Source organism: Oncorhynchus gorbuscha, linkage group LG03, assembly GCF_021184085.1.
Source record: "Oncorhynchus gorbuscha isolate QuinsamMale2020 ecotype Even-year linkage group LG03, OgorEven_v1.0, whole genome shotgun sequence".
Taxonomy (NCBI): domain Eukaryota; kingdom Metazoa; phylum Chordata; class Actinopteri; order Salmoniformes; family Salmonidae; genus Oncorhynchus; species Oncorhynchus gorbuscha.
Genome location: NC_060175.1, coordinates 82626072 through 82651255, shown reverse-complemented (window position 1 = coordinate 82651255; position 25184 = coordinate 82626072). Strand labels below are relative to the sequence as shown.

Here is a 25184-nt window from a genome sequence, read left to right as displayed (position 1 = left end):
TCTAATAGATCTATACATTAGTCTAGCTTTTGTTAGTCTCACAATGTAGGCCTATATATTTTAAGTGAAGAAGATACAGGACAAGACAACTGAACAAATTATACATTCTTGTATTTATTGACCATTTCTGGATACAAATTGTCATAGGGCACAATAGAAATATAGACATTGTACATTTAAAAGAATGATCCCATCTCAACTTTGCATGAATTATTGTACATGGATGATGTTGGTACATAAGGACATTGTACATTGTCAAAATAGTTGCAGCTGTGATTGGATATATTTCATTACCGGAGTTCCACATGAACATGATACCCCTCAAATGGTACCCTATTCCCTATATAGTGCACTACTTTTGAACAGGGCTCTGGTCTAAAGTAGTGCACTATAAAGGCAATAGGGTGCCATTAGGGACTTATACATGGAAAAGAGCACGGTGCCAAAGCTGCACGAGGCCTACAAGGGAATTACAAGCTGGAGAGAACACCCAGTTTTTTGTCACTAAACACACACATGACAATCTGAACAACCTGAACCAAGCTAACATTTCAGTGCACCAGAAGTAAGATTTATTCAAAAGATAGAATACGCTGGCTAATCAACTACAGTCAGCGAACACAGTTTGCAAAACTGCCAGATCTCCCTGACTGTACACATCAGGGGGGGGGGGGCAAATGAGCACACTTTCACTAGTAGCTTGGCAGTTGTCTTTAGAATACCAAGCTACAGTCAGATTAAAAAATACAGAAAATACACAGACTATGTAATACAAACAATTCTCAAACACTTGCCAGAGGTTACATTGTACATTTGAAACCAGTTGAAGAATGCAATATGGGAAAGTTAAGTGAGTATGAGATTCTGGGCCTTGTCAGGCACAATGCAGTTTTACGGGTTTTTATAACTGAGTTTGTAGCAGCTTGTAGGTTTGAGGAGAGACCCAGTAACTGGACTGTGATCTAGAGATCCCTGACACTGAGAAACAATGAAACAACAACAAAAAACAGTTCTTCTAGAGTAGACAGCAGACACTGACTGTATCCTCACAGACAGAGCAGAGTATTTCAACATCCTGTACAAAGTGATGATGACACGGTCTTGGGCATGTAAAGAGGTGAAATGGAATGATCAGCTATTATACAGACCCATTGGATAAAACAGTGCTACAATAGTAACAATCCAGCTCCTAGTTTGGGCAACCACAGTTTGTTTCACCTAGAACTGACCAAGTGGCGATGGGTCGCAACAAGTACTGTAGACTGGAGGACCACATTAAGAGGAACAGCAGATGCCAGAGTTCAATAAAAGCTCCCTGGATTGATGAGAGTGTAGCTCCCGACTCAATGAATGCCTACCCACCCTTAAGCCATTATGACATTATTATGTTGAGTTTTCGTAGACGTCGAAGCAGCACAGTTCCTCAGGTATTTGAGGGCACGTAATGACCCGGAGGAACATGATAAAAAACAATCAGCCTGATCAGATCTTTGATTAATAACAGTACACTTTAGTTTACACAAGCCTTTTCCAGTGGCGCCCCAAAGAGGCTATAGGGAGACAAGCACAAGTCACACCAGAGAGACTAGTAAGGGACAGCTTATTTTGGGTGGGAGGGAGGAAGAATTCTGCACAATCAGGAGTAACAGGGAGATGTCTACTACAGAGATTTACACGAATAACTTTTCTATAACCATATATTTAATGATCATACTGTATATCCTCGAGATCACTGGTAAGTAGGTGTAATGGATAGATTAACCACTTCACACTTAAAAAGCAAGCATAGGCAAAACTCACCTTTTGTCCAATAGAAAACCTGGAAATAAGTGTATATGCCATACCAGCTCAAGATACCGGTGATAGGGAAAAAATAGTACCGCTAAGCTACAGTCTTTTGAAAGATGCGTGTCCAAAAAGTCATCAGAGCATACTTTAGTCCAATATAAAAGACTTGCAATACCATGACATACCCACAGAGAAAGTGTTGTCTGTCACCTGTCCTGTGATTCTTTGAGAGATATATGCTTGTCGAGAAACATCCATTGGTTTTCCAGTGCATTTGCAGATAGAGGTTGGATGAACTGTGTTGTTGACCCTCCTTTGGCTAGAAGGCAAGAAAGTGAACAGTAGAACAGGGGTTGGGGTGGCACCAGTATTGGAAATTCAGTCCAGCTCTGGTTGACAGGAAGTCAGTATGTTGAGCGAGGTAGCAAGTTTACTGGTCTTCCTCCTCCTCCTCTCCTTCTTCAGATGATGATTCCTTGGCTGTCTGTTCCTCCTTTTCCTGAAAAGACACCAAAAACAGACCGGTCAACCCATGTTTCTCCTGGTTCACACCAACAACAAAACGGAATTGGATTAAATATACTCTAAATCACCAGCAGGCAGTGCATCAATCTTTCAACTACAATAACTGATTTGCAATACAAACAACAGTATCTATTAGGAGTCAACTATACCTAATCGGGTCAAAGACTCACCCAAGACAAGCATTTTCAGTGCATGTTTTATTCACAATTAACTTAACATACAATTGTGCAAAAAAAAATTGTAACGACAACAAAAAAGATTGGATATGTAAATATGTAGAAAATAGTATATACATAATACGAAGCAGATACAATATGAATGAAGTAAAATGAAAGACCAACTGATCTGTGTTTCAGACAAGTAACAGTGGTTCACTCTAGTGCACCATCGACTCAATAAAAGCATGTCTGTAAGGCAAATATACATTTTCTTTCTCTGTAAATAAAATGGCTGACAAAGTTTTCAACTTTGACAGTTCCTCAATAGCTCTATAACAGAACATACAGTACAAGTCGAAAGTTTACATATGCCTTAACCAAATACATTTAAACTCAGTTTTCATAATTCCTGACGTTTAATTCTAGTAAAGATTCCCTGTTTTAGTCCAGTTAAGATCACCACTTTATTTTAAGAATGTGAAATGTCAGAATAATAGTAGAGAGAATTATTTATTTCAGCTTTTATTTCTTTCATCACATTCCGAGTGGGTCAGAAGTTTCTTCCTTGCTGAATGGCCTTTCAGGTTGTGTAAATATAGGACTCGTTTTACTGTGGGTATAGATACTTGTGTACCTATTTCCCCCAGCATCTTCACAAGGTCCTTTGCTGGGATTGATTTGCACTTTTCGCACTAAAGTACATTAATCTCTAGGCGATAGAATGTGTCTTCTTCCTAAGTGGTATGATGGCTGCGTGGTCCCATGGTGTTTATACTTGCGTACTATTGTTTGCACAGATGAACGTGGTACCTTCAGGCATTTGGAAATTGCTCCCAAGGATGAACCAGACTTGTGGAGGTCTACAAATTATTTTCTGAGGCCTTGGTTGATTTTCCATGATGTCAATCAAAGAGGTACTTGAAGGTAGGCCTTGAAATACATCCATAGGTACACCTCCAATTGACTCAAATAATGTCAATTATCCTATCCGAAGCGTCTAAAGCCATGACATCATTTTCTGGAATTTTCCAAGCTGTTTATAGGCACAGTGTATGTAAACTTCTAACCCACTGGAATTGTGGTACAGTGAATTCTAAGTGAAATAATCTGTCTGTAAACAATTGTTGGAACAATTACTTGTGTCATGCACAGGGTAAATGTCTTGACTGACTTGCCAAAACTATAGTTTGTTAACAAGAAATGTCTGGAGTGGTTGAAAAAACGGTTTTAATGACTCCAACCTAAGTGTATGTAAACTTCCGACTTCAACTGTACATAGTGATGCATAGCACGCCTTAATAAGTCTCTCAGTCCAGTGCAGGCTTGCCAAGAGTTCCTTGAGCTCTTTCCTCTGACACTCAATCAAGCCCGGGAGATATACAGACTTAAAACATTTGCACATCTCTGGTGTACAACTGGCCACTAGTTGCATCCTAGCTTCCACCATATCCCTTGCATAAGAACTATTTACTAGCTTCCAACCCTCTTGCTCCAGCTCTTTGTCCTGACATAAATACAGAGCATGCATTTTGGCGCTGGCAAGACGACGCTCATATTTCTCCTCAGTCCCAGCCAGTGTTTGTTCCCCCTTAAAGATAAATAAAGAGTTATGACATGAGTTATCATGAAAGGGTAGTTATCTACAGTTAGGGACCGCTAGGTTTAGGTTTAATCAACAACAAATTCAATACCACAAAACATCTAGTGAACACATTCCCCTTAATAATGCAAAACACAACTACTTCAAAACAAGCTAAACTATATTGTCATATATGTAAGTCTTAAAAAGTTTTATTTTACATAGTGTTGTGTTTAAAGAATTCAACAATCGTTACTTACCTCGTCCTTACATGTCCCTGGGGTCAGCTTTAGGTCAAAATGTGTCAATTCCTCATCAGAACTATCTGTGTTTGTTTCAAGAAAGTCATCCTGAATGTTTCTTCAATGCAAGTTGTCTGGAATATTTATTGTTTCAAATTAAGCAATATACTCCAGGTGTAGTTGACTTCACATCTGCTAGCTGGTTGTTGCAAACAGAAAAGGTTAAGTTGAATGTTTTAATTTGCACACAATAGCCACCATGTTTTTTTGTTGGTGGCTGAATAGCAGTGGAAGATAAGCAGTAGCCACTGAAACCCCTCCCCCAACTTAATTAAACCAATCACGTTGTACATCATTTTGTTTGTATGAACTAGCCATAAGCATTCTAACCTTTGGGATTTCTGTCAGCAGTGAGCATGTGGAGGGGAACCACCAAAAACTATTAGTCCACTGTTGATACAGTCCCAAAATGTTTAGCATGTCAGCAGTCAAGTTTTTAAGATGTTCAAGAAGCAAAGTGTCACTTGTCACATTATCATGACTATGTGTTTTGCAGCACCATGTTGATGTGTTTTGCAGCACCCTGTTGATGTGTTTTGCAGCACCATGTTGATGTGTTTTGCAGCACCCTGTTGATGTGTTTTGCAGCACCATGTTGATGTGTTTTGCAGCACCCTGTTGATGTGTTTTGCAGCACCCTGTTGATGTGTTTTGCAGCACCATGATGGTGTGTTTTGCAGCACCATGATGATGTGTTTTGCAGCATCATGATGACGTGTTTTGCAGCACCATGTTGATGTGTTTTGCAGCACCATGATGATGTGTTTTTCAGCACCATGTTGATGTGTTTTGCAGCACCATGTTGATGTGTTTTGCAGCACCATGTTGATGTGTTTTGCAGCACCATGTTGATGTGTTTTTCAGCACCATGATGATGTGTTTTTCAGCACCATGTTGATGTGTTTTTCAGCACCATGTTGATGTGTTTTGCAGCACCATGTTGATGTGTTTTTCAGCACCATGTTGATGTGTTTTGCAGCACCATGTTGATGTGTTTTTCAGCACCATGTTGATGTGTTTTGCAGCACCATGTTGATGTGTTTTGCAGCACCATGTTGATGTGTTTTGCAGCATCATGATGACGTGTTTTGCAGCACCATGTTGATGTGTTTTGCAGCACCATGTTGATGTGTTTTTCAGCACCATGATGATGTGTTTTGCAGCACCATGTTGATGTGTTTTGCAGCACCATGTTGATGTGTTTTGCAGCACCATGATGATGCATTTTGCAGCACCATGATGATGCATTTTGCAGCATCATAATAATGTGTTTTTCAGCATCATAATGTGGAACATGAAACTTTGATTCTCGAAAGTCCAATATCTTGAAAACGTAGCTAATAACATGCAAAACATTATGGAACTGTAATAACAGTGGACCAATGAAAAAAAAGGGTTTTAATTTAGGAGTGTGTCAGAGTCAAGGGACATTATTGAGGGAGGCATTAGTTAACCATAATATTAAAACCTATGATAATAAGAATTACTCTTACCTCCTTCTTAGGTCTTCCCCTGCGTTTCATCCCTGCAGTTGAGGCTGCTGGTGTCTTCTTTAGAAACCGAGGGAAGAAAAACAAACAATTAATCTAACTGCACAGAAAACTGCTAAACTACTGTCACTAGAGGGCACTAATACTCCTATAAGAAAGCAGATGGCTTGAGGGCATCAGGTTCATTGGCTATTATCTTGGAAGCTGACAGGAACTGCACACAGGGCACTCCAGTTCGCTGGCCACCTGGTCTGGGGCTCAGAGACAGCTGGTGAAACTGGGCAAGAAGAAACGAGCCCACTTCAGATCTATCCTTGAACCTAAACACACATGCATATATACACATATATCCCTTCCCTGAGCCCAGTTCAGATCTATCCTTGAACCTAAACACACAGTCTTATATGCACATATATCCCTTCCCTGAGCCCACTTCAGATCTATCATTGAACCTAAACACACATGCACATATACACATATATCCCTTCCCTGCACATACACATAGACACACCAACACACAGCGCTTAAGAGGAGCGTGGGGGTTGGGGCGAGGAATAGAACTCGCCTGTTGCTATGGTGACAACGGGGAGAAAAAAACTAGGGATGTGTGTTCGGGGGGGGGGTGTAATGTCAGCTTGGAAACAGTCTTGCTGCACCTGCACCACACTGTGCATGACAAGCTACAGGAAACTGGAGGACAGGAAGCCAGGGGGAAGTATTAACTCAAAACTGAGTGTTTCTTCAAGCAGCCAGTAAACCAAGATCTTAGAAAGGGAAGCTATGGTCCTGTTATTTTTTACACTTGAGGCGAGAAGGGCCAAAACATGTACAGTTAACGTATAAATCGTACTTAACAACAGGACATCCTTTGAACCTAACGAGGTTAGCTCCCCTTGTGATAACAAAAGGGTCATCAATCGTCATAGGAAATTACTTTTTGCTTGACTATGAGGATGAGGTTGAAAACTCAGGTAATATCAAGTTAAAACCATAGCGGCAGATAAAACTATAGGGGCTTGTGACAGCTGCTCCATCTGACCCTAATGGTAACCTGTGGTCAACAGGGGCCTGCGGGTTCTGGCAGGATGACTGCTAAGCGTAAGTGACAGTAGCAGGTCACATTCACTCAGTTGTGTAAAAATAGGGCTACCCAATTGCCTTACCTTGCCCTTGGTGACAGTCTTGTTCTTGCTGCCTTTTGGCCTTCCCCTGGGCCTCTTTGGGGTAGGGGACCCACTGGGCTCCTGGCAGAAAAATATGGGAAATGGTCAGGCGGACAGCACAACATTACAGCCAAAGATGAAAACATGTAAATGGTGGTTCTATAGTTGTTGCATCCCAAGGTTTGACACTATGGGCGCAACAATAAATTAAGTGTATTTTTTGGAGATATATGATGTGAAGCACACACCTTCTTAAATGGAATACTTTATTATTCAAGACACAAAGAGTGCGCTGTTCAAGGTCAGTGCAACTGACACCCGTTGCTACTTTAGGACTAACAGGTGGTCACAGCCACAGGCTGCCAAGTTCTATTTACTGTAACAAGCTCTAGAGAAATGACAGCGGTTTAAATCAGGCCATACAATAAGATGTATGTAGGAAGTAGTGGCTTACTATAATCCAACAATAATATAGCTTTATGAAGACCAGTGAAGACTGCTACGGGAAAACATTGCTTCTACTTTGCTTACATAAACCGATCAGTTAGAAGCAGAGGTAAGAGTATGTGGGTTACTACTGGTTTAAGGGGTTCGGGCTACGTATCACGGACAACCTGCCAGAACACATGATGACCATTACAGATGTACACAACCATGGTTGGTGGGGGGGGGGGGGTCTGGTTAATGACCTAACCAGGAAAACCCGGGGCCCTAGTTGGGTGGTCATAACCAGGCCTGGGAGCCATAACCAGCTAGGGCCCTTAGTTTTTCCTCTGCAGGCAAACTTCCGGGCCTACACATGATCTACCATACACAGAGAAAGTAATGTTGTGTTACAAAGACACTTACATCGGAACCACTTTTCACTGGTGGCTGTTTCCTTGGCCTTCCACGTCCCCTCTTCTCTGCTCCCTCTTTTGTTGAAATGGTGCCCTTATCACTCATGTTGAGGTGTAATCCTAAGAATAATAATAATAGTGTCTAATTTCACAATGCATGTCAATTCCATATACTACAATCTCTATTGTTGTATGTAAAACTGACACTTTACCGTAGGGTTCTTAAAGGTGTTATTACATAGTAAGTACAGTGACATAAGCATTTGACACGTCCCAGTGTATTTGCAGCACTATTTGTGTCTCATCTGTGCTGCATCCGTGGACTACTGATAAATAAACGGGGTGACATCAACCGGTTGTGTATAACACTACATACAGACGGAGTCCGCGCACAATGGAGACAGTCTACCAAGGAAATCTTTATTTAAGCGAAAACAATGTGATGAATGCAATTGACACAATTCAAGAACTGCACAAATAGCAATAACTTAGAAATGCAAACTACATGCGAGGATACAGCAGAGGGAAATGTCCTAGTTTGGTATAGGCTGAATGTTTAAAACCCAGTCGCTACGGGTGCCCCGTTGCTCCATCAAGCACAATACGCAAACGAAAACAAAAAGAGGAAATTCAATCGGAATAAGACTGTATGCAATATCGTTATTTTAGTCCAAAAAAATGTTATCGAAGCACATTTACAACATTTACGCTTCCAGCCTATCGAATCCTATGTCAAAATAGAATGAAAACGTGACCGAATGCAAGGTCCGTTTTGTGTTCGTTGCAATAGGTTGGATTGCTCCTACCTTGATCCCTTGAAGATTATGGCCCTCCGCCGAATTATAACGAATGGTTCACCCACAAACAAGTCGCTTGTTTTACCGGTTAAATCCTTTAGCTAAAACAAGAGTTTTATTCGACAGAGACTAGGCTACACAAAATCCGCCCCTTTAAATTCCAGTGTGCAGCACAGCAAATAGACGTATGCTATAGAAGAGAATCCCTTGACGAGAGAAAGTAAAAAATACTGTAGGATTGTTTAAAATTACCTTATTTAAAATGAAGCAGGCGAAAGTGCAGATCCAAAGCGTGCTAAAAATAGCTGTCTGTCTTTCCCCAAGATAAAGAAAATGCGCCAGTCTCAAGGAGTTTAGGGCAATTTAAAGAGGCGTCCTCACAGGAGCTATAACATTGGAGGGCGGAGATATGATAAGTGGGCCACCATCATCAACCCAACACCCCAGCCCTTCATCCATCCCCAACCCCCATTCACATCCAGATGTATTGTTTCAGCGTCCAGGTGGCTAACCTGTAGTCTGACATTTCTTTATGCCTTTAATCCTACAGCCAGGTTAAAGCCACAGTCTGTAGTGTTCCCACAGCAATATTAAACAATGAAATATCTCCCTTGGTTTGAAAGAAATTATGTACCTTGAAATCACGTTTTTAAAAAGTAGTATTGTAAATTGGCCTAGTAGGCTTGTTGCCTATCACATTTAGCATGTTCTCCATTTATAAAATAAAAAATTGTGTCCCACTCTTTGAGTGTATCTATACATTAAGGAGTTTGCTTTAATAGTGTGGTTAATGGTTTCAATTCATTCAGGACTGTGTGCCATTTTTTAAAATTCATTTTTGTTTGGTCATATAGCTTAAGGATTCATATTGTGAGCTATAAACTTGGCTTAAGGTGCATTCTGTGAACTGTAACAAGAGATTTAAATATATGAGATAGACAAGCTAGATAAGAAAACATGAAATGAAAAGAAACAAAGGGAACCTCTGTCTGTTATCAGATAGATTATGTTTACTGGCGTGGTTACTGCATGAGGTAACTGCCTCCGTAGTGTATGCATAGTCACCCTCCTCCATTGGTAGACCTCTCGACTCGACCTATAGTTTTACTTGAATGTAAATCTCCCCCCAACCTGGAGTTGATGGGTTCACAATGCATGTGAGAGAGATAGGTGTCAAACAATTAACTGATGTCCCATTGGAATACACCTTTTTAGCAGCAAATGGCTCCATATCCCCCACTCTGACCAAACATAGGATAAGGGACAGATGACAAGGAGCCATCTACTGTGGTGAAATGTATTACACCTTGCCACCTTTCCCCCAGACACACACCTCCCATCCTCCTAAGCCGGAACAGGAACACTTCCCAATCCCCCCGCTCAACAAATGCTTTCCATGTGCCTGCTAGGCTGCTATATTGTTATCTTTGGTTCCATCTGACTGTCTAGGACTCAGTTTCACACCAATAAGCACACATAAAACAAAACAATTATTACTGGAATGTACATTTGCTTAAATTTATAATAATAATATAATAATATAATAATAATAATAATAATAATATAATAATAATAATAGTGAACAGTGAAGTAAAATGTAATAATGCCGTAATTACAACCACCAGTGTGATATGTTTATTTAGCAATTGACACATTATTGAATCATTTCAATAACAGCTGGTACAACTGAAACATTACAACAAAACAAAAAGCAGTTTCACAGGATACTTTTAACACATTTTCTGACACAGTTTCAGTTTGTTTTTAAAAGTATCTTGTTGAAAGAAATTGTGTTAGTTTCAAATGTAAATAGTTAGGTGAACAAAATAGTTACATAAATAGAGATTTTAGTTATGGTGAATTGGGTTAGTACAGGGGCTTCAGAGTATGAGCCTGTGTGTACAGTATCTGGTGAGATATACCGTGTATGTATACTACTGTACATGGTGGACAGATAGGATGAGTGGGTAATGGGGGAGACTAGATGGGGAATGAATGGAGAGAAGTTCTCTTTTTCTGAATGAATCAAATGTTCTGCTCAGCATGTGCTTGCCTGGCCGGCCAGCTCCCCCTCTCACTCTATTCATTTCCTTCCTCTCTTTTTTCCCCCCAGTCCCCCTAACTCATCCACCCCCCCCCCCCCCATCCTCCCCAAGCCTCTGCCATGCTCTCTATAGTGATGAGCACAGGGCAACCAGCCCAGTGAGTGTGTGTCTAAGGAATGTCCTCCACCCAAAGATGGGATGAGCCTTGCTGCTTAAAGACTCACTATTTCTTTACCTTTCCTGTTGAAAAACAATATCCCACGTATAAATACAATAACGTAGACACTTAAGGGTGAACACATGTGTTTTGAGAAAATGGTTATTATTTTTATTTTTTTTACTTCATGGAGTAAGCCGATTCAAGGAGTTGGTCCGATGTCATCGGCCTCCCCCTTGCTCGAGGAACAATAGAGAACAAAAGAGGAAAGGCCCTAGCTGTTAGCTGTTACCATAGACGTCCAGTTAGCAATTGCACTAACGCTAGTTAGCAACTTCCTTAAACTGCACGAAGAGTTGCAGAGACATACAAATCCACGAGTTCATCAGACTCTGGGGATGTAGATATTGCCAAAATCCTGAATTATCTCTTGAAGTAAATCAGGTGATAAATGAGCTGAAAAGAAGACTGGAGTTGGACTTTAAAAAAACGTTTCCCCAGTAAAGTATTTAAAATACATACCCCAAATAGTATTTAATCGCAAGTAGGCAACACCTGTATTCTAAATTGTGAGTTGGGTTGCAGTAAAAAGCAGTCTGTTGACAGTTATCACTCAAGCTTGAATATAAATACTATAATTTCAATGGATAAATAATCATGCATAATTCAGCATTACAAAGTGATTGTCACGCCTTGGTCTTAGTATTTTGTGTTTTCTTTATTTATTTGGTCAGGCCAGGGTGTGACATGGGTTTATTTTGTGGTGTGTTTTTGTATTGGGGTTTTAGTAGGTATTAGGATTGTGGTTGAGTAGGGTTGTCTAGCATAGTCTATGGCTGCCTGAGGCGTTCTCAATCAGAGTCAGGTGATTCTCATTGTCTCTGATTGGGAACCATATTTAGGTAGCCTGGGTTTCACTGTGTGTTTGTGGGTGATTGTTCCTGTCTCTGTGTTTGTTGTCACAAGATAGGCTGTATAGGTTTTCACGGTCCGTTTGTTGTTTTTGTATATTTAGTTATTTCATGTATCGTTCAATTTTTCATTAAAGAACATGAGTAATCACCACGCTGCATTTTGGTCCGCTCCTCTTTCAACAGACGAACACCGTTATAGAATCACCCACCACAACTGGACCAAGCGGCGTGTCAACAGGCAGCGACAGCAGAAGCAGCGAAAGGAGGAACGGACATGGGAGGATGAATTGTTCGGAGATGGACCCTGGGATCAGCCTGGAGAATATCGCCGCCCCAAAGAAGAACTGGAGGCGGAAAGAGCTGAGAGGCGCTGGTATGAGGAGAAGCAACAGCGGCAGCAGGAGCAACAATATCGGGACAACACTACTTGGGAGGAAATAGACAGGTGGGCGGTCGACCCAGAGAGAGTGCCGGAGCCCGCCTGGGATTCGCTGGAGCAGTGCAAAGCAGGTTATAGGAGAATGGAGTTGGAGAGACAAGCACGGCGGCGTGGAAGGAAGCCCGAGAGTCAGCCCCAAAAATGTATTGAGGGGGGGCTCAGGGAGAGTGTGGCAGAGTCAGGAGTCAGACTTGAGCCAACTCTCCCTGTTTATCGTGAGGAGCCAAGGAGGAGACCAGAGCCGGTGTTAGAGGTGAGCGAAGCAGAGACTGTGAAGGAGTTAATGGGGAAATTGGAGGAGAGAGTAATGAGGGAGTTGCTAGTTTGGTGCTTTAGGTACGATATTCGTCCGACGGAGCGTGTCGGATTTGATGGCACCTGGGTCAGCGCTCCATACTCGTCCTAAGGTGCGTGTTAGTCGGCTGGTGAAAATTGTGCCAGCCTCACGCACTAGGCCTCCTGTGTACCTATCTAGCCTTGCACGTCCTGTGCCAGCCCTGCTCTCAGGCTCTCCAGTACATCTTCACGGTCCGGTCCATCCTGTGCCACCTTCACACACCAGTCCTCCGGTGGCAGCTCCCCGCACCAGGCTTCCTGTGCGTGTCCTCGGTCCAGTACCACCAGTTCCAGCACCACGCACCAGGCCTTCAGTGCGCCTCGCCTGTTCAGAGCAGCCAGCGCTTTCCTCCTCTCCTGAGCTGCCGGAGTCTCCCCCCTGTTTAGCGCAGCCAGCGCTTTCCTCCTCTCCTGAGCTGCCGGAGTCTCCCGCATGTTCAGCGCTGCCAGAACATTCCTCCTCTACAGCGCTGCTGGAGTCTCCTGCCTGTTCAGCGCAGCCTGAGCTGCCAGCCTGCATGGAGCAGCCTGAGCTGCCAGCCTGCATGGAGCAGCCAGAGCTGCCAGCCTGCATGGAGCAGCCAGAGCTGCCAGCCTGCATGGAGCAGCCAGAGCTGCCAGCCTGCATGGAGCAGCCAGAGCTGCCAGCCTGCATGGAGCAGCCAGAGCGGCCAGCCTGCATGGAGCAGCCAGAGCGGCCAGCCTGCATGGAGCAGCCAGAGCGGCCAGCCTGCATGGAGCAGCCAGAGCGGCCAGCCTGCATGGAGCAGCCAGAGCGGCCAGCCTGCATGGAGCAGCCAGAGCGGCCAGCCTGCATGGAGCAGCCAGAGATGTCAGTCTGCATGGAGCAGCCAGAGCTGTCAGTCTGCATGGAGCAGCCAGAGATGTCAGTCTGCATGGAGCAGCCAGAGCTGTCAGTCTGCATGGAGCAGCAAGAGCTGTCAGTCTGCATGGAGCAGCCAGAGATGTCAGTCTGCATGGAGCAGCCAGAGATGTCAGTCTGCATGGAGCAGCCAGAGCTGTCAGTCTGCACGGAGCAGCCAGAGCTATCAGTCTGCACGGAGCAGCCAGGGCTGCCAGTCTGCATGGAGCAGCCAGAGCTGTCAGTCTACATGGAACAGCCAGATCTGCCAGTCAGCCAGATCTGCCAGTCAGCCAGATCTGCCAGTCAGCCAGACTCTTCCAGATCTGCCAGATCTGCCAGACTCTTCCAGATCTTCCAGATCTGCCAGACTCTTCCAGATCTGCCAGTCAGCCAGACTCTTCCAGACCTGCCAGTCAGCCAGACTCTTCCAGACCTGCCAGTCAGCCAGACTCTTCCAGATCTGCCAGTCAGCCAGACTCTTCTAGATCTGCCAGTCAGCCAGGATCTGCCGGATCCAACTACCTGCCTGAGCTTCCCCTCAGTGCCGAGCTTCCCCTCAGTGCCGAGCTTCCACCTCAGTCCCGAGCTGCCCCTCAGTCCAGTGGGGTCCTTGGTGAGGGTTATTAGGCCAAGGTCGGCGGCGAGGGTCGCCAATCAAAGGACGCGTTACAGGGGGACTAAGACTTGGTTGGAGTGGGGTCCACGTCCCGAGCCGGAGCCGCCACCGTGGACAGACGCCCACCTGGACCCTCTCCTATGGGTTTAGGTGTGCGGCCGGGGGTCCGCACTTTGGGGGTGGGGGGGCTCTGTCACGCCTTGGTCTTAGTATTTTGTGTCTTCTTTATTTATTTGGTCAGGCCAGGGTGTGACATGGGTTTATTTTGTGGTGTGTTTTTGTATTGGGGTTTTAGTAGGTATTAGGATTGTGGTTGAGTAGGGTTGTCTAGCATAGTCTATGGCTGCATGAGGCGGTTCTCAATCAGAGTCAGGTGATTCTCGTTGTCTCTGATTGGGAACCATATTTAGGTAGCCTGGGTTTCACTGTGTGTTTGTGGGTGATTGTTCCTGTCTCTGTGTTTGTTGTCACAAGATAGGCTGTATAGGTTTTCACGTTGTTTTTGTATATTTAGTTATTTCATGTATCGTTCAATTTTTCATTAAAGAACATGAGTAACCACCACGCTGCATTTTGGTCCACTCCTCTTTCAACAGACGAACGCCGTTACAGTGATAAGGAAACTCCCCTAGTTGCAGTTGAACTAAAAACAAATGGCTTTCTTATCACCAACCACAAAAGGCTGCAAAACATTCCAGTTAAAATTCAGCAAAAACAGAATGAAACACACCAAAAAGCCAATCACCTCCATTCCAGACTTAAAGCACTCTCTGGAGAACCGTCTCCTGGCATGTGGACGATCACAGGGAGTTCTAGGCTATGGGAGTCCTAATAAACTCTGGGGGGGTCTTGGCCCACTTTGGCATGCTAACCCCCTTTCTCCTATATTTATTCCTCCTTTAGGCTCTGTGCAAACCACAGAGCTCTGCAGCCAAACTGACTAACAGATGTGGACCAAAACATCCTATTCCTGCCTGCGCCTGGGTTTCCCCCTGCGTGTGCGTCTAGTATTGGCCCAGGCTGGATCTGGAAATGACTCATACTACGCACACACTTGTCCTGCAAGAGCGAAATACAGAAAGAGGGAGGGAGAGTGAGGAGTCAGAAAGGGATAAAGAGAGAGAGAAGAGGGAGACATATAAACATACACTTAGCACAGTTCTCTAGACAGGACCTCAGGAGGGGTGAATGAGGGAACAGGGCATGCAGAGGCAAGGTGGGTGGGGATGGGAGAGAGTGTCATTTTTCTAAGCGGAAGGGGCGGGTGGAGGTGAGGTGGCAACGGATGGTGGCTGATTCACTGAAGTGCATGATGAGTAATGGCTGACTCACACAAACACAGGAAGTGGCGCGTGCTGCTCATTTAATGAATAAAGTGCTGGTATTTATTTGAAACTGAAATAACATATCGCACTACCTAATTTCACCGTGATGCATCATTCGGAAAAATAACTTCCTGTGCGAGTCAGAGCTCCACTTTAATTTTCACATCCTGAACCCTCTAGGTAAGGATCCTCTGGGTGACATTCCAGGGTCAGACTTTGGTGCCATTTAGGCATAGCCCTACATCTAATGTCCTTCATTATGCAATGGCTATAATTTACAAAACCTTACAATAAAATTGGGTTGACACACAATTACTCTGACTGATATGTGAAACCCTTCTGATGTAATTATAATAACAGGAATAACAAAATGCATCTTTGAATGTAAAATGGAATTTGAATTGCATTAAAATCTCAACGCCTATACCAAATCAACCCATGCCCATCCTCTACCCTTCTATGCACTATTGTAGATCTGAAAGGATTGGATAAATGTAAGCAATATGTAGTATTGGGGAGTAATGACCTACATGTAGCTCAACTAGTCATTTAATGACATTTGCAGAAACTTGGTGGTTGTTGAGCTAAAATTACATTCTGGTAGTGTTTTCAGTATTTCATTACTTTGTTTTTGCCATGCAGCGATGTAGCTAACTACTGAAACCACACACTATTTCTTTAGCAAAAATAAAATAAAATGGGTGAAGTAGGCAATAATGTATTTGCGTTTCCGGCATCAGACCTGCTTAATTCTCACTTGAAACCAGTGAAGGCTGCTGAGGGGAGGACGGCTCACAATAATGGCTGCAATGGAGTAAATGAAATGGTATCTAACACGTCAAAGATGTGGTTTCCATGTGGTTGATATCACTCCATTGACACCATTTTAGCCATTACTATGAGCCTTCCTCCCCTCAGCATTCTCCACTGCTTGAAACATAGTTTTTGTGTTTAATGGGCTAAATTACATATTCTGTTAACATCTGACTCCAGAGTGATACATTTCAGATTTCGATATGATAATTTATCACAAAGTAGTTTGAATGTGGTGAACTATTTTTCAAAGAAACTTTAGTTAAGTAAACTATATTTAGCTTTAGTGTATAGCTTAACTTCTTCCAGCATGAAGTAATTGCTAGCATGGTAAATTATATTTTCAGAGTAGCTTTCCCCAACACTGACAATATAGCAGACATTCTACTGAGCCTATCAGAGGCCATGGTGGAACTATTAGCATATTGCTTATACTATCCTTTCAGATCTATAGAAATACATACACTACATAACCAAAAGTATCGTTGAACATCTCATTCCAAAATCACGGGAATTAATAGTGAGTTGGTTCCCCCCCTTGCTGCTATAACATCCTCCACTCTTCTAGGAAGGCTTTCAACTAGATGCTTCCATTCAGTCACAAATGCATTAGTGAGGTCGGGTACTGATGTTGGGTGATTAGGTCTGGTTCGTCCCAAATGTCTTTGATGAGGTTGAGGTCAGGGCTCTGTGCAGGCCAGTCAAGTTCTTTCTCACCAATCTTAACAAGCCATTTCGGTGTGGACCTTGCTTTGTGCAAGGGGCATTGTCATTTGGGCCTTCCCCAAACTGTTGCCACAAAGTTGGAAGCACAGAATTGTCTAGAATGTCATTGTATGGTGTAGCATTAAGATTTCCCTTCACTGGAACTAAGGGACCAAGTCCAAACAATGAAAAACATCCCCAGACCATTATTCCTCATCCACCAAACTTTACAGTTGGTACTATGCATTGGGGCAGGTAGCGTTCTCCTGGCATCTGCCAAAATCAGATTAGTCTTTAGGACTGCAAGATGGTGAAGTGTGATTCATCACTCCAGAGAACGCATTTCCACTGCTTCAGAGTCCAATGGCAGTGAGCTTTACACCACTCCAGCTGATGCTTAGCATTGGGCAAGGTGACATAGGCTTGTGTGCGGCTGCTTGGCCATGTAAACCCATTTCTTGAAACTCCCAGTGAACAGTTCTTGTGCTGGCATTGCTTCCTGAGGCAATTTGGAACTCGATAGTGAGTATTGCAACCGAGGACAGACAATTTTTACGCGATATGAGCTTCAGCACTCAGCGGTCCCATTCTGTGAGCTTGTGTGGCCTACCACTTCACGGGTTGTTGCTTCTAGACATTTTCACTTCACAATAACAGCACTTACAGTTGACCAGGGCAGCTTTAGCGGGGCAGAAATTTGACAAACTGACTTGTTGGAAAAATGGCATCCTATGACATTAACGGGGCGGCAGGTAGCCTAGTGGCTAGAGCATTGGACCAGTAACCTGGATCAACCTGGACCTGGTTGCTGGATCAAATCCCCAAGCTGACAAGATAAAAATCTGTTGTTCTGCCCCTGAACAAGGCCACTGTTCCCCGGTAGGCCGTCATTGTAAATAAGAATTTGTTCTTAACTGACTTGCCTAGTTTAAAAAATATATTGCCACATTGGAAGTCACTGAGCTCTTCAGTATGGGTCATTTTGCTGCCAATGTTTGTCTATAGAGATTTCATGGCTGTGTGCTCGATTTTATACACTTTCAGCAACGGGTGTGGCTGAAATAGCCAAATCCACAAATTTGAAGGGGTGTCCACATACGTTTGGCCATGTAGTGTACATGGCTGAGTAAGGGCTTGAGTCTGGCACCGTCTTGTGGACGTAGTAGCACAGTGGGAAGCAAAGACATTTTAGGACCCTTGTAGGTATAAAAAAATATGAAACAATTATTTGATAAAATATTGAATTTGTCCCATATGAACGCACTGAATAACACATTAATAAATGGCACAACAGACAGTCAAAGAGCGATCAAATGTGATGAAAATCTGCGAATACTTGACCAAGGAAATATTTTTGGTTGGTATCAGGGAATTTATAACAGTTAGGAAGGGAGACATTGAAAACCGGATTAAGTGAATTAGCAGCAAATATGTTAAACGAGCAACTAATAAACATGGAGAGCCTCACAAATTTGACAAAATATAATATGTCTAATATAGTTATTTATTTATTTACTTTCGTAGCTCTTATGCCAAAATAATACTTTTTTAACTGCCCTCTAAATTAAACTTGAATTTAGATCGAAAGGATTTTACAAATGTGATTGGTTGTTGAATATAACATTGGTTTACATATCACCTGCGCTGCACAGAATATCAGATCTCAACAACGAATGGAGAAGTGTTTAACATCACCAGTTTCATCCTTATGATTTATATATTTTTAAAAGAGCAACGTGACTGCAAACAGAGATCTGCACATAATGACGAGATGCGCATGTCTCCGCCTAACAAGGAGTCGTCGTCACAAAGGCGGGAAGGCGGTCGAAAAGTTTAGGTCCAAAATAAACCCAGAGAAACGCATTGGGTTTATTTTGGACAGATTTTGGCGAGATAAACTTTTCGCTTCGCCTCGTGCGCTCTGCTGCAAAAGAGACAGCCTGGAATGCCGGACTGAAATACGAAACAAATGCACATTTTTTTGTCAAAAATAATAAAATGTGGGACATTGTTTGTTTGCTGGACAAATGGCCAGCACAATTCGGGACATGTGTTTACCCTAACCAGCACCGGGTTACCTTCAGACGAGTCCCGCGACACTTTTAGGGGTCATAGAGTAAAACGTGTTCTTGACAATCTCATATTTTCAGAGTGGTAATATTAGTTTGTAGCCCAAAATGGTTCGGATGCTTTAATTGAAATTACGTGGAAACAATGTTGATTCAACCAGTGTGTGCCCGGTGGGATTGTTGTGCATATCTCTCTTCGCCAACAATCTATGCAACCTTCCTCCTCCATGCCATTGACCGTCTGATTTTGTCTCTGTATTCTAGCAAAGCAACATCATATGGTATTGGAAAACCAGACATGGCCAAAAGAATCACCCTGATTAACTCTTTAGTCATATCCCAGTTAACCTATTTGCAATGGCCCCACCTAATGACTGTTTATTTTATTATACAGTGCCTTGCGAAAGTATTCGGCCCCCTTGAACTTTGCGACCTTTTGCCACATTTCAGGCTTCAAACATAAAGATATAAAACTGTATTTTTTTTGTGAAGAATCAACAACAAGTGGGACACAATCATGAAGTGGAACGACATTTATTGAATATTTCAAACTTTTTAACAAATCAAAAACTGAAAAATTGGGCGTGCAAAATTACCTTTATTTATCTAGGCAAGTCAGTTAAGAACAAATTCTTATTTTCAATGACGGCCTAGGAACAGTGGGTTAACTGCCTGCTCAGGGGCAGAACGACAGATTTGTACCTTGTCAGGTCGGGGGTTTGAACTTGTAATCTTCCGGTTTCTGGTCTAACGCTCTAACCACTAGGCTACCCTGTATTCAAATCGATATGATGTGTTTTTTTCTCAAAGTTTCCGGGATGTCACGTGCATCACACTTATATCAGTACACTCGTAACAACCGAAGCATTACGAAACTTCTATTAGATCAAATAAGCCTCACGTATCAAAATAGCAATTAATTTTTATTTGGACTAAATTCAACATTCTCTCATTGCCCCCATACCAAAACTCTCCACTTGCGTAATAAATAATGATTTGCTTAACTTGGACAGATTTCTGGATGGAGTAAACCCTCTTGCTTCGCCTCTTCCTCTCTGAATAGAGAGAGTGACTGGAGACAGACATGCTAGAGTGCTCTTTACATGAACTCCAGCAGAGGGTAGTCTTGCCTTGATAAAGATCGTGTGATCAGTTTTGCAGCTGGATTCGTGTGATTAGGGAAGCCCTTAGGCCTAAATATTTTTTTTACATTCAAAATACAAAAACAATAAAACAACAACAAAATTGTGCTGAGGAAAATGAATCACACCTTAACCTGCATTTGTTGTGGCACCGGCACTATTGCAAAATTGACATGACCTTCAGTTTTGTGAAAATCTTCAACACCTTTGAAACTACAATCAAGGGCCAAATAAAGTAATCTGTTTATCTAGGTTAAATTACTTTGAGCCAGTCTACACCAAACCCAGGGAGGGATATGGAACTCAGACAACATCAATGACTCTGATGAGTTTATGTTCAGCTCTGTTTGTAGCTTTAATGGATGAGAGTCACCTTGGCGACGGTACATCTGGAGTTTTAGAATTCCTCCTATCCTTCTCACCTGATTGATCGAAGGTGAGAGGGTGCCCGCCTGTCACCTCCCTCCGTGGCAGCTGTAGACACAGGGGAGGGAGGGGGTGGTGGTAATGTGCTGCATCGGTGCTGCTGGTTACTTACTGATGCAGTTCGTGCTCAGATTTATCATAGCCTTTATCTTCTACCAGAACAGACAGAAGGTTATCTCTACAGAGGGCTGTGATAAGACACATTTGAGCCCGACTCAACAGCATAGAGATACATGGAATACAAATATGTTTTACAAAAGTGACTGAGTTGCAGGTGCAACTTTTAATATTTGTTCCTCTGCATTGAAATCCCTGCAAACAAAGTAGAGGAGGGGTGAATATCTAAACACACAGTAATACTGGAGTTCCTCCAAATGCAGATAAGGAAGGTTGGCAGACACTTCCTCCCTTCTTTTGGTCTGAAGAGGCACTCTGTCTGGGAAAGAGAAGAACTTCAATCACAAGCTGAAGTCAATACACTTTTCCTTTACTGGCATCATTCGTGAGGAGATTGCCAAGTGTAGTATGGACACTCCCAAGAAATCCAGCTGTAATCATCATGCCAGTGTCTGGAGTGATATCAGTTGTCAGATCAGACCCCCCCCTGGCACCGGGCAGCCGGTCTCTAGCCTTGACCACATCACAGTGCTCAGTGTCTCCTGGGCTGCCTCCCAAATGGTGCTCTATTCCCTACATAATGTACTACTTTGGGCCCTGTGGGCCCTGGTCAAAAGTAGGGTAATATTTGAGGAATAGGGTGCCATTTGGGACGTAGCCCTGGACCCTGGTGTCGGATTGCTGTCTATTGATGAATGTTTAGGGTTTCTGTCTGAAACAGACTGTGGTGCTACTGCCTGGCCTGCAGGGCTCTGGGCAAGACGGATGACTACATTTGTAATTCAGATGGGGGCCGCACAGCTCCATTAACTATTAAAGTGTGGTTATCTCTGGGTAATGGGACCGCAGTATCTGAGAGAGAAAACCCTGCCAGAGATTGCGTAGTCTGAGCTTTGATGTATGAGCCTTCCCACTCTACATTATAGGATCCTCTGCACCATACTCTGACTGACTATAAGTAATCATGATATGTGTGGTGTCATTGTGATGAAAGAAAATAGGCACTCACACCATAACTCTCCAGGCGTCAAAGCAAATTTATGGGCGACATACAGTATAACATGTCAGGTGATATAGGCTCTTGAAAGGGCTTCAGGTAGCCTAGCGGTTAAGAGCGTCTAGGTGAAAAATCTGTCGATGTGCCCTTGAACAACGTGTTCCTGTAAGTCACTCTTAAAATGTCATCTAAAATGAGACAATCATTCTGGATACAGGCACACTTAAGGAAATAACCATAATAACTCTCCTATTTGTGATGACTTAGTATGAGACGCTTTGATCAAATCAAGACCAGCTTTTGCCTTTTATAACCCTACAGACAAAAAATACAGCTTTCTCATTGCTTAGTATTGCTACGTGTCATGGCAGAGCATAGCTGTACCCATCTGAAATTCAAAGCATTTTAGACTATTATACAAATCATCACCAGGCCTGTACCCAATAATGGGATCACACCATCATTAGTAAGCATATTTGGCAAGTGTCTTCACTTACATTTTCAAACTATCCCTTACCCGGTCTATAATACCAACTTGTTCCAAGCAGACCGCCATAGGCCCCGTGCCCAAGAACGTCAAGGTAACCTGCCTAAATGACCATCGCCCCATAGCACTCACACCTACAGTATAGCCATGAAATGCTTTGAAAGGCTGGTCATGGGTCACATCAACACCATCATCCCAGACACCCTGTACCCACACCAATTTGCATACTGCCCCAACAGATCCACAGATGACACAATCTCTATTACACTCCACACTGCCCTCATCCACCAGTACAAAATTAATACCCATGTAAGAATGCTGTTCATTGATTACAATGCGTTCAACACCATAGTCTCCTCCAAGCTCAGGACCCTGGGACTGAACACCTCCCTCTGCAACTATATCCTGCACTTCCAGATGGTCCACCCCGAGGTGGTGAGGGTAGGCAACAACACTTCCTTCCTCCAAGCTGACCATCAACACAGGGGCAGCTCAGGGGTGTGTGCTTTGTCCCCTCTTGTACTCCCTGTTCACCCAAATCTGCGAGGCCATGCACTAATCCAACACCATTATCAAGTTTGATGACGATACGGCGGTGGTAGGACTGATCACGGACGACAATGAGGCAGCCTACAGGGAAGTCAGAGACCTGGCAGTGTGGTGCCAGGACAACAACTTCTCCCTCAATGTCAGCAAAATAAAGGAGCTGATCGTGGACTCCAGGAAATGGAGGGGTGAGCACTCCCCCATCCACATCGATGGGGCTGTAGTGGAGCAGGTTGAGAGCTTCAAATTCCTTGTGTCCACATCACTAAGGAATTTACACGGTCCACACACCCACATAGTTGTCAAGAGGGTCGTTGAAGAGGGACTGCGCCACCAAAGCCAAAAGCTAATCAAATGGCTACCCAGACTACCTGCAATCACCTTTTTTTGAACTAACTCTCTTGCACTGGACTCTCTCCGCGCGCACACACACACGCAGGCACTCACACACACACACACACACACACACACACACACACACACACACACACACACACACACACACACACACACACACACACACACACACACACACACACACACACACACACACACACACACACACACACACACACACACACACACACACACACACACACACACACACACACACACACACACACACACACACACACACACACACACACACACACACACGCACGCACGCACGCACACGCACACACACACACTGCTGCTGCTACTGCGCCACATACGCTGCTACAGTTCAGTCTATTATCTATGCTGTTGCCTAGTCACTTTACCCCTACCTATACCAGTGGCGGTCAGTGCCGTTTACGACAAGGGAGGACACATTTTTTTGCATCTAAAATCTAAAACATATTTTGATTTGTTTAACAGTTTTTGGTTATTACATTATTCCATATGTGTTATTTCCTAGTTTTAATCTCTTCACTATTATTCTACAATGTAGAAAATAGTACAAATAAAGAAAAACCCTTGAATGAGTAGGTGTGTCCAAACTTTTGACTGGAACTGTAAGTGAATTTGACCCAATATTTTTTGGTTCCCTAAAATGGGGGGACAATGTACAAAAAGTGCTGTCATTTTGAAATGGTTTACCCGATATGGATGAAAATACCCTTATATTAAAGCTGACATTCTTCACTTTAACCTCATTGTCATTATATCATTAAAAATAAAAGAAATGTGTCACTGTCCCAATACTTTTGGAGCTCACTGTATAGCTACTGTACCTCAATCACCTCGTACGCACATCAACACGGTACTGGTACTACCTGTACAGTGACTATACAAAACATTAAGAACACCTACTTTTTCCATGACATAGACTGACTGTGAGAATCCAGCTGAAAGATCCTGTATGATCACTTATAGATGTTACTTGTTAAATCCACTTCAATCAGTGTAGATAAAGGAGAGGAGACAGGTTAAAGGAAGATTTTAAGCCTTGAGACAATTGAGACATGGAGGGTGGGCAAGCTAAAATATTTAAGTCCCTTTGAACGGGGTATGGTAGTAGCTGCCAGGCGCACCGGTTTGTGTCAAGAACTGCAATGCTGCTGGGTTCTTCATGCTCAACAGTTTCCTGTGTGTATCTAGAACGGTCCACCACCGAAAAGACATCCAGTCAACTTGACATAACTGTGGGAACCAATGGAGTCAACATTGGCCAGCATCCCTGTGGATCGCTTTTGACACCTTGTAGAGTCCATTCCCCAATGAATTAAGGCTGTTCTATGGGCAAAAGGGATACTCAGTGTATATATCCATATTATTTGTACTCGTTATTGTTATTCATTATTCACTGTATATTTATTCCTTGAGTCATTATTTAATTTTTTTATCATTTTTTTTTACTCTGCATTTTTGGAAAAGGACCCATAAGTTATCATTTCACTGTTAGTCTACACCCATTGTTTAAGAAGCATGTGACAAATACAATTTGATTTGATCTGTCTCGAACCCTCAACTGTCCAGTGCAGGCCAGGGTCATGTACAGGAATCACACCTTCAATGACTCTCCCTTACTGTTCTACTCTCCTTTGAACCCTCCTAAGGGTATTTGGGGAGTGTGAACTTTCAGTTGCTCGGCCTTAGGGGATGCAGGAGTAGCTGGGGTAGCGAGTAGCAGGGAGAAGCTGGGGTACAGGAGGGAACCATCCATCCAGCCAAGTAACCGGGCAGGCGGTTGAGTACCTGGGGGGCAGGGTGGCATTCCATCTGGCTGGCTAGATGGATAAATCATCCCATTATGCTATTCTGCAGCTGCAGTCCAATTAACCTACGGGGACCCTGTGAATGTAGTTACAGCCAGTGATTAATTACACTGCACTGACAACAGACCAGAGCTCACACACTCCCAAATGGCAGTTTCATAGCTTCATTTTGGAATTTTTAGTTTCTCAATGAAGTACTGAGCTGTTGTTATAATGTGTTGTCGTGTTTTTGTGCGAGGGTTCTCTGCCTTCCATGTCTTAAAATGTTATTGATTTCTACCTGAGTAATTGGTGGGTAGTGAGATGGCACAATATACTGTACACAGACACACAGACAGGCAGGCTG

At 43.2% G+C, this 25184-nt stretch overlaps 1 protein-coding gene across 2 annotated transcripts; it reads right to left on the bottom strand.

Annotated features, from left to right (window-relative positions):
* Positions 1–94: 94 nt before the first annotated feature.
* On the bottom strand, positions 95–9053 carry LOC124032050 (high mobility group protein HMG-I/HMG-Y-like). Of its 2 annotated transcripts, none has more exons than XM_046344065.1 (5): positions 8894–9053; positions 7855–7964; positions 7006–7086; positions 5846–5902; positions 95–2287 (listed from the first exon to the last, which is right to left on the bottom strand). In XM_046344065.1, the coding sequence occupies exons 2-5, from the start codon at positions 7948–7950 to the stop codon at positions 2219–2221; spliced, it is 303 nt and encodes a 100-aa protein (XP_046200021.1). In that variant the 5' UTR covers positions 7951–7964; positions 8894–9053; the 3' UTR covers positions 95–2218. The 2 variants fall into 2 exon arrangements, with proteins under 2 accessions (XP_046200021.1, XP_046200022.1); XM_046344066.1 differs by lacking the exon at positions 8894–9053 and adding an exon at positions 8651–8853.
* Positions 9054–25184: the final 16131 nt, after the last annotated feature.

Bases quoted from the DNA above. Each gene is read 5' to 3' on its own strand.
- LOC124032050 (XM_046344065.1), bottom strand. From the start codon at position 7,950: ATGAGTGATAAGGGCACCATTTCAACAAAAGAGGGAGCAGAGAAGAGG. The intron at 7,087-7,854 runs GTAAGTGTCTTT...TTTTTCTGCCAG, and splicing joins CAGTGAAAAGTGGTTCCGAT to GAGCCCAGTGGGTCCCCTAC. The intron at 5,903-7,005 runs GTAAGGCAATTG...CGGTTTCTAAAG, and splicing joins AGACTGTCACCAAGGGCAAG to AAGACACCAGCAGCCTCAAC.